The sequence below is a fragment of the Numenius arquata genome, chromosome 6 (assembly GCF_964106895.1).
Source record: "Numenius arquata chromosome 6, bNumArq3.hap1.1, whole genome shotgun sequence".
In the NCBI taxonomy this organism is placed as follows: Eukaryota; Metazoa; Chordata; class Aves; order Charadriiformes; family Scolopacidae; genus Numenius; species Numenius arquata.
Window position 1 is genome coordinate 228,899 of NC_133581.1, and position 9,799 is coordinate 238,697.

Here is a 9,799-nt window from a genome sequence, read left to right on the forward strand (position 1 = left end):
GGCGCTGCACCCCACACTGGGCCTTGGTGTCCGTCTCCTGCACCACTGGCAGTGAAGCAATAAAATTGGTGTCGGGCAGGAGTGGCTTTCGGTTTCCCCAGTATCACTCTTGATACGTGAGACAAGTCCTGAGCTTTTTTTCCTTAAAAAAATGCTCCACAACCATTAATGAGTTTGCACCAATTTAACCCAGCCTGAAGCCATCGCTGCAAGACGGTTAAACCTCAGGGAAACGGGAGCACGTCGGGATGCGGGCAGCCATGGGGCTGGGTTTGACTTCAGTTTGGGTCTCTCTGCACCCAAAACACATTTTCCTTTGGCTGATGCTCCATCATCACCAGCTGCTGGCAGAAACCCCAAACCTGTAGCACTTTTGGGGTTGAGCGTGGCGTGTCCCTGCCAAGCTGGGGTGTTACGGCTCCAAAACGCTTTGTGATCGGCCAAGTGGGCTTTGCTCTGCTGGGATGTGCCTTGGCATGGGGCAAGGGACACGGGGCACGGGACACGGGGCACGGGACACGGGGCACGGCTGCGGGAAGGGTGGCTGGGTCTCTCCCTGTGGGATTTCTCCCTGGGTTTTCTCTGCAGACACCACGAGCACCAGCGGGGCTGAGCAGGAAGAGCCGTCGCTGGGGCAGTGCTTGCTCTGGGTTTCTTTTCACACCCCCACCCTCCCCTGCAAAGTGGCTTCGGAGGCTCTTTTTTTGCAGTTTCAGTCTCAGCAAGAGTTGGGGTTTTTTTGCCTCGTGCCTGCGTTCTGCCTGTGCCTTGCTCGGGGCCGCAGAAGCGATTCTCAGGGGGCTCGGCCACCTCGCCCCCCCCCCGCCTCGTGCCCTCCCCGCAGTGCTGGCTGCGTTGCTGAGAGGCTTTGGCACCCCAACCCACCAGCTGGCTCTCCGCAAAGGGCCTGTGCTGGCCCAGCCCCCCATGGCTCTTCGCTCACCACTGGTTTTCGGTGCCAGGAGTGTGCGGTGGCTGGGGGGGGGTTGTGGCCTGGGGGCTACTCCTCAGCCGGCCCTTCCCCAGGCAGCAGCTCTGGCCGATCCCACTGGATTTTAGGTCTGTCACCCATCCCTCAGCCTGAGTTTCTGGAGCTTTTTGCTTGACCAAAAAGCCCGTGCTGTGACCTGTTCCCCCTGCAGGACCCTGTTGAAGTCCCCAGGGGAGAGCAGAGCGACCTCCAGCGCCTGGTGAAGGCAGCCATGGGCCAGCAAACCAGACCCTGCCCTGCCTGAGGGACACCGGAACCGACGTTTGGCTCCGTGGCAGGATGAATTTCAAGCAGAAGCAGCAAAAGCCACCCCCCACCCTCCGCCTGGCCCAGCCCTGGCTCTTTGGGGTCACCAGCCTGTCCCCAGCTGAGCAGGGCTGGACCGCAGCTGAGCCGCTGACGGTGAGCACCGGGGGTCTCCACGCCTTCGGCACAGCCTGTGCCGAGAGGGGGCAGGAGGAGGCGCTAAGAAGAAAAGAGGAGAAAAGGGGAAAATAAATGAGGTGCAGAAAGGACATGAAGTGGGAGAAACCTTGACCTGAGAGGGAAGGAAGCAGCAGCACACTTTGAGAACGGAACTCTGCCCCTTCGGGAAACCAGAGCGCATGTGCAGCTCACTGGCTCGGGGTTGCCCCTACCATCAAAATCTCCAGCCACCCCCACAAAGCTGGTGGCTTGGAGGCACTCCATGGCATGTCCCACACTGCCTGAAGCAGCCTTGCTCCGGAGCAGGGCCAGCTGCCCAGCTGTGACCCTGGTGGGACATTGGTTCTTCTGGCGGGGAAACGGATGTCCCTGTGGGGATTTGGCTCTCCTGGTGAGGGCACTGATCTCCTGGTCAGGACATTGCTCTGTTGGCGAGGATCGTATTCTCCCGGTGAGGAAGTTGCTCTTCTGGTGGGGACTGTATTCTGCTGGTGAGGAAATTGCTCTGCTGGTGGGGGCACCGCTCTGCTGGTAGGTCCACTGCTTTCTTGTTGGGGACATTGCTCTGCTGGTGGGGATATGGCCTTCCTGGTGAGGACACTGCTGTCCCAGTGGGGCATGGCTCTCCTGGTGGGGGCATTTTTCCCCTGGTGGGCTAGAGCTCTCCTGGTGGGGACACTGCTTGGGTGGTGGGACATGGCTCTTGGTGGCAAGCTCCTGGACCACTGCCGCACTGCTCCTCGTGCTCATGCAGGTGGGGATGGTTTGGGCTGGGGGAGCAGGTGGGGGTGCAGGGGGATGCCTGGGGGGGGCAGCCTTCGCCAGCTCCCGGGGAGTGGAGCAGGGGACAGGAGAGGGCACAGCACCCCGGGGCAGGGACAGCCCGACCAGGATGGGGCTGAGGACGCTCCTGGAAGGAGGGTTCCCCCAAACCTCATCCCCCCTCACAGGGCCAGGGGCTGGGATTGTCCCCATGGGGCGGTGCAGCAGCAAGAAGAGCCAAGCCCTGAGGAGGGGCAGCCCCCCAGGCACCGCCGGGGAGCTGCTGCTCCACACCCTGGAAGACCTCTCCCAGCTGGAGTTTAAAAAATTTTGGGATGCTCTGGCGCACGGAGACCTGGGGGGCAGGAGCTGCATTCCCTGGGGGTGGCTGGAGAAGGCTGACTGGACGGACATGAAGAACATCATGCTGGATTTCTGTGGCGGGGAGGGCACCCTGGACGTGGCGATAACTGTGCTAGAGCGCATCCAGCTCCGCAACGCCGCCGCCCTGCTCCGGGAAAGCAGACAGAGAGGTGGGAAGGCTGAGGGGCTCCCTGGCGAGCGCAGCATCCCCCGGTGTCCTGGCCACTGCATCCTGGGGGTCGTGTCTGCAAGAGCCTGTGTTTGGGGCCAGGAGGATGCTACGGAGAGGGCGGTGGGTTGGGGGTCCCCGTGGCCAGGTGAGGGGGGCTCCTCCAGGGAGGAGGGGTGGGAGAGGATTTGGGGGTATTGGGGGCTCAGTGATGCTGCCCCCGATGCCCCTTTCTCCTGCAGCCCTGCGGTCCGCTCCTCTGCTGGGTTCATCGACACCAGGTAGGTGCCGGCAGGGAGAAGTATTGGGGGGCTCTGCTGCTGCTCACCCCATGGTCCACAGGAGCATGAGGTGGCCTCTCCCCACTTCCAGATTTCTGGAGGAATTACAAAAAAGCCATCCTCCAGGCATACAGCTGCATGAAGGACCAAAACGCTCAGGTGGGCGATACCGTGAGCCTCAGTGCCAGGTACTCGAAGCTGGTGATCGTCAACAAGCACCACGACAAAGAGGAACGAGAGGACAAGATCGTGGCCATGGGGCGCAGACGTGGAGATCATGAAGGAGCAGGCCAGAGCCTCCATTGTGGTGGGCGACCTCTTCAAGCCCGGCCCCGATGGCTGGACCCCCAAGGTGGTGGTGCTGCTGGGGGCTGCGGGCATGGGCAAGATGATGACGGCCAGGAAGATCGTGCTGGACTGGGCATCCAACAAGTTGTTTGCCGAGTTTGACTACATCTTCTACATCCACTGCCGGGAGGGCAACCTCCTCACCAGCCGGGCCAGCATGGCTGACCTCATTGCCAGTGCCACCCCGATGGCTCCCTGCCACTCGCCGAGATGCTGGGGCAGCCCGAGAGGCTCCTCTTCCTGATGGACGGCTTCGACGAGCTCCGCTTTTCCTTCAACCAGCCCCAGTCCGAGCTCTGCTCCTAGCCCTTCGAGAAGAGGCCGTTGGAGATCATCCTGAGCAGCCTCTTCCACAGGAGGCTCCTGCCCGAGAGCTCCCTGGTGGTGACCACCAGGCCGGCTGCCCTGCGCCCGCTGGGGAAGTGCCTGGACTGTGAGCACTATGCTGAAATCCTGGGCTTCTCCGAGGTGGAGGGGAAGGAGTATTTCCACAAGTTTTTCGGAAACGTGGAGCAGGCGGCCACTGCCTTCCAGTTCGTCAGAGGCAACGAGATGCTCTTCGCCATGTGCCTGGTGCCCATTGTGTGCTGGATCCTCTGCACCATCATGAAGCAGCAGCTCGGCTGCAGCAGTGGTCTCGCCCCCAGCCCAAAGACCACGACGGGGATCTACGTCCTCTACCTTTTGGCCCTGCTGTGGTCGCTGAGCAGGCGGCTGAAGTCTGGCATGCCTGGGGTGCTCAGGAGGCTCTGCTGCCTGGCTGCCCATGGCATCTGGAGGCAGAAGGTCCTCTTTGAGGAGGAGAAGGTGCAGGGCTATGTGCTGGACCAGTAAGAAGCCCTCCCGCTCCTGCTCAATGAGTACCTCTTCCAGAAGGAAATCTTCTGCGTCAGCACCTACAGCTTCATCCACCTCAGCTTCCAGGAGTTTTTCGCGGCGCTCTTCTACCTGCTGGAGGAGGAGGGGGAGGCAGAGAAACCCCCCGCTGGTCCCACCAGGGATGTGAAGGTGCTGCTGGAGACCTACAGCAGCTCCAGGAACCACTTCACGCTGACCGTGCGGTTCCTCTTCGGGCTCCTCAATGCAGAGCGCAGGAGGGAGCTGGAGGAGGACATGGGGTGTAAAATCTCCCCCAGGATCACACAGGAACTGCTGGCGTGGCTTAAAAACAGCCAGCAAATGGCCCTGGCTCTTCTGATGAAGGACATGGCGGCGATTCACGAGCTGGAGGTCTGCCACTGCCTGTATGAGCTCCAGGACAATCGCTTCGTATCAACGGCCTTGGACCCCTTCACGGGGGGTCTGCCTGCGGGGGCTCAACCCCAACCGCTTCGACCAGATCGTCCTTGCCTTCAGCGTCAAAAACTTCCCCACGCTGGAGTGGCTGGACTTTGGGCACTGCTCCTTCCTCTGGGACCCCCCCGAGGATGACGCGGGCCAGCAGCTGGCCGGGCAGGCGAATTGGTGTGTGCCGTCCCCAGCCGCCGCGCGGCGAGACCCCAGAGCCCAACGGGCTGTGGTGACCCCGTGGAGGAGCCCGCGGTGAGGCCGGCTCTCCCACTGCGCCGGGCACTTCAGCAAGGGACAGAGGTGTCACCGAGGGACACTGCCAGCGGGTGAGGAGCAGTGCTGGAGTGGGGACAGAAATAGGAATGGAATCAGGAGAGGGACAGGACAGGAATAGAATAGGATGGGAACATGGGTAGGGCAGGAATAGGGAAAGGATAGGAATGGGATTAGAATAAGAAAGGAATAGACTGGGGTAGGAATAGACTAGGACAGGAATAGAGTAGGAGTAGGAATGAAATAGGAATAGAATAGAACAGAACAGAATAACAGAACAGGAATAGAACAGCATGGGGACGGGGATAGAACAGGTATACAATAGGGATAGGGATAGGAACAGGGAGAGAATAAGAATAGGGTAGGAATGGGATTAGAATAAGAAAGGAATGGAGTAGGAGTAGGAATAGGATGCGTCTCTTTGTTTTCAGGGACAATCAGCAAGGGGGGGGGTCGCAGTCACCCATCCACCCGCTTTGCCAAGCCTTGGAAGAATCCGGCTGTAAACTGCGGCTGTTAAGGTACACCGCTCTCCTCTCCGGGTGAAATGGGAAAACAAGCAAACCCCAGCCGTCCCGGCCGGGTCTCCTCGCTGCACGGGGAGGGTGGCCACGTGCCACCACAGCTCCCTGTGTGGCGGGACGGATCTTCTCCGTCCCTGGGGAGGCCATCCGTGGAGACCGGGCGGGTTCGTGGACACCACGGGCAGTGGCCGTCTCAGCGAGGGGCTGGCCCGTGTCCCTGGGTGTCTGTGCCCAGCCCCGTGGCTCCTCTCCCCGTCTCTCCCACAGGTTTGATCGGTGCCAGCTCACAGGCGCCTGCTGCGGGGCTCTGGCCGCCGTTCTCAGCGTACAGCCCACCCTGACGGAGCTGGACCTGGCGGGGAACGGGGAGCTGAGGGACGGCGGCGTGAGGCTGCTGTGCGAGGGGCTGAGGGGCAGCGGCTGCCGGCTGCAGACACTGCGGTGAGGACCACGTGTCTCTTCTCCTGGTGAAGGAGAAAAGGAAGGAAAAAAGAAAAAGGGAAGAGAAAGGCCCATTTACTGATGCTGCCGTTGCCTAGGATAGCTTGAGGCATCACAGACCTACCTGTCGGGGCCTGACCCTTGTTACTGTCTTTTCCATCCTATAACTTAGTTTGTCTTTTGCAATGAGTCACTGCTGGGACACCGTAGGAACGTGAGAGAGAGAACTCATTTTCGGTGCCTAGGCCAGATGGAGAAGTTAGAGGAGAGGTCTGTACTGCCATTGCTGCTGTTGGCTTATCTGTGGGTGTCTCTGTGCCCCCCAGGAACCTTCTCCCCGGCTCTTGCCCTGCAGCCGCGGGTGTTTTGGGGTCCCTGTGTGCCCAGGCAGGGGCAGGGCTGGCCACACACCGTGCAGAAACACATAACTGCAGAAGGGGTTTCACTCCACGGACCATTTCTGGGAAGGCATGAACAGTTCCTTAGTGCTCTCTGCATTTTCCCCTCCATTTTTTTTTTTTCGGGGGGGTGTTTCCGTTCCCCTGGAACAGGCTCAGCCTGGACAACGAGATCTGAAAGAGGGAATCAGAAACTCCAGAAGCGAGGCGGATTGGCCTCACCCATTAAGGCGATATTGTTTGCCCCCAGACATTTACTCGCCGGCGGAGCGGACGCCGTCTGGTCGCCTCCCCTCTCCCTTCCCAGGCTCCGGCACAGCGGGATTCCTGCCGGGCACGGCCTTGCGGCTGCGCTTTGTCCCTTAGAGTCTGCGGATCTGGGTTGTGGGTTGTGCTCTGGAGCGCATTCCAGCTGCTCCCAGCATCGCTGCCCCCAGGGATGCCCAACAAGGACACTCGGCAGCAAAAACCCGTGCACACCAGCTCCAGGCTTTGGGAGAGGGATGGGGAGCAGGCAGCAAGGTGCTCCCCTCGCTTTTCCAACAGTGTCCCCAGAGCCACCGCAGGAGCCATCTGCGTGCTCGGCCTCGGGCAGGGGACACTGGCCGGGTCTCCCCCGACCTCACCGCTGCCTCTCCCGCAGGTTGGGCTGCTGCAACCTGACGGCCACCAGCTGCAGGGACCTGGCCACCGTCCTGGGTGCCCTGCCCAGCCTGGCCCACCTGGACCTGAGTGACAATCCCCTGAGGGACAGCAGCGTGCGGGGCACTGGCGGGACCCGGCTGCATCATCCAGCAGCTCTGGTGCGGGGCGTGGAGCTACCGGGTCCCATTTTGCTCCTGGGAGATGTTTTTCAGGATGCTGCGACACATCACCCACCCGGAGCTGTGCTAATTAAAGAGCCTGATCGCATCCCTGGGCTCAAAAAGCAGCGGGTGATTTTTGGAGGGGAGCAGCTGGTCACCGTGCTCCGGGCCGGCACCAGCCTGACCAAGCTGCACCTGGGGGACAACGAGCTGGGGGACGGAGGCGTGCAGCGGCTGAGCGAGGAGCTGCGGGATCCCGCCTGCCAGCCGCGGACCCTGAGGTGAGGGTCTCGGGGCTGGGAAGGGGCTCTCTGCAGGGACCCTCTGCTGCTACCCCGGTGAGTCTCCGGGTGGCCGGGCACCGTCCCTCGCTGGGCCAGAGGAACATCTTTGGATGGGTGCCAGGAGCTTCGATAGGCAGGGTGCTAACAGCCTAAAAGTATACAATTATTTATTTGTCAGCCAGATGAGATCATTTATTATCACCCAGCTGAGATAAGGAGGATTTAAAGCTCTCCCAGGCGAAGTGGCAGCGCGCTCCCTGCCCCAGCTGCAGTTACTCCGTCCACCAGCACCTTTCAGATGCCCCTACATAGACCTTTGCTCCTTGAAGACCACCCTAGTTGTGTTTTGGGGTTGTGAGGAGCAATTGGGGGGGTACCCCAGTCAAGAGGGAGCCCAGTCCTGCCCATGCCCATCTGAAGGGATGTTCCCTATCTTAGGGAGACGATCTCCAGCCTCAGACCTCACTAGAAGCCTGGAGCAAGGCTTTGGGGCAAGTTTCCCCCAGGGAAGCTCTTTCCAGACACGCAGAGGAGCCGGGGTGGGTGGGCGGCCCAGGGAAGCTTTCTGTTCAGGACTGTGTGAAATGTCCGAATGTCTCCTTCCCCCCCTGCCCGGCAGCCTGTGCCAGTGCCGGCTCACCAGCGCCTGCTGCCCGGTCCTCTGCGCCGTCATCAGCCGGAGCCTGGAGCACCTGGACCTGAGCAAGAACCAGCTGGGGGACGAGGTGTGGGGCTGCTCTGCCAGGCCCCGGGGCAGCCCCCCTGCTTCCTGCAGAGGCTCTGGTAAGGGCCTTCGGCTCCCCGGGGCACGGCATCCCCACCCCGCAGTGGGAGAGGGTTTTCCCTGGAGCTACGGCTGCTCCAGGCTCCCGTCTCCGAAGGGCCTCGGCACTGGGCATCTCAATCTGCAGACCACGGCGCTGGCAGCTGGGGCTGCTCCTGCAGCAGCAATTAGCATGATTAGCCCCACCACCTTCCTCACAGGCCGTGGGTAACATCTCGGGAACATGCTGCTGATGCACAAACCTGGGGGGCCGTGTTCCTCCAGCCCTGAAGCCGCAGCAGAGGTGGCTGCTCCTCAGGAGCACCTTTCTCGCCCCGAGGCTGGCCCTGCCGATGCCGGCTCCTTGTCCCCGTGGCCGGCAGAGGTGAGGCAGGGGTTGCCTTGGCCTGGCCAAGCGAAGGCTGGGATGGTGGATCCCCGCTCCGTCTGCCAGGGCAGTGCCCTGCCAGGTGCCCAGCACCTTGGGGGGGCCGTGGTTCCCCCACCAAGGGCTCCACGGACCAGCCTCAGTCTGCCCCAAGCTGAAGCAGCCGAAGGCAGCTGGACGGGGCCAGACAATGCCAGAAAAACCCCACACGGGCTGCTTTCTGTCCTTGTTTTTGGCTGTGCAATGTAACGGCCAACAGTCAGTAGCTCGGGTGGGTTTAACCTCTTTCCTCCTCTCCAAAGGCTGGAGAAATCTGGATTGAACAAGGAGACGTTACAGAAGCTGGCTGCTCTGAGAGAAGTAAAACCCAACCTGAGTATCTGCTACCTCTGACAAGTGGGACTCGCCGGGGGAGCTGGCACCTGGGCCAAGAGGAGACGAGGGGCCTGGGAGAGGTTTCCTTTGGTTACGAGAAGTCCTTCTGTTGCTGAAAGCACCTTCCAGCAGGATCTGGCTGGTCCTCCTGAGGAGCGCAGGAATCAGCAGCTGGAGCTGAGATGTGTCCGTGCCTTACAGGTCCGGACAGGGTCTGCTCCACGTTCCAGGCGTGGAAGGGACCCGAGTGAGGCTGCAGGAAACTGGGATGAGGCAACGGATGAATCTGGAGCTTCATGGTCTGGTCCCCGGTGGTGGGAGCGCCCAAAACACACCTTGGCTGCGGAGGTTTTTATTCTCTACCCGCGGTTCATTCACTGTGATTTGTAAATTGATGAGGTGTCTGGATTCCTGCCTGTCCCCATAGTTTCCAGGAACATCTTCTCCCTCTCCTTTTTGGCCACATATTTGTTGTGAAGAACGCTCGTGTTATACTCACATTAAATAAAGTTCTCCTCCCAGAAATCTCTTCACACCATGATGTTTCCACTCACTCCTATGTCAGCCCTGATGCCCCAGCCCCCCCCAGGGGTCCGGTTCCTCTCCCCTCACCCGGAGCACCACACACAGAGAGACGGATAACGAAGCACAAATCCGTTCAGAGGTCCGGGTCCCCCCAGGGACCAGCACGGCTCCCGCCCTGGGTGAGAGTGATGCTGCTTCTCCCCCCAGCTCCAGAGCCCTGTCTCTGCCAAGGTGACACCGGGGACCACACGCTGTTCCCGTAGCCCGGTCCCAAGGGACGCCCAGACTCCTCAGAGCCCTGCGGGCAGCAGGGGTGGAGAAGGAGAGGGGACAGTGCCAGCGCCCAGCCTCGGGCACCGGCATGATGCTGAAACGGGGCTGCAGAGGGGACC

The 9,799-nt window shown here is 61.1% G+C and overlaps 1 protein-coding gene across 1 annotated transcript; it reads left to right on the top strand.

Annotated features, from left to right (window-relative positions):
- The first annotated feature begins 1,780 nt into the window (after positions 1-1,780).
- NLRP6 (NLR family pyrin domain containing 6) lies at positions 1,781-8,900 on the top strand. Its single transcript, XM_074148629.1, is given in 16 exon segments — positions 1,781-1,844; positions 2,077-2,106; positions 2,368-2,712; positions 2,954-2,992; positions 3,084-3,258; positions 3,260-3,510; positions 3,513-4,633; positions 4,635-4,813; positions 5,335-5,424; positions 5,695-5,868; positions 6,910-7,029; positions 7,031-7,091; positions 7,199-7,353; positions 7,976-8,076; positions 8,079-8,139; positions 8,810-8,900. Coding segments are annotated over 16 exon segments (3,057 nt in total).
- The last annotated feature ends 899 nt before the right edge of the window (positions 8,901-9,799 follow it).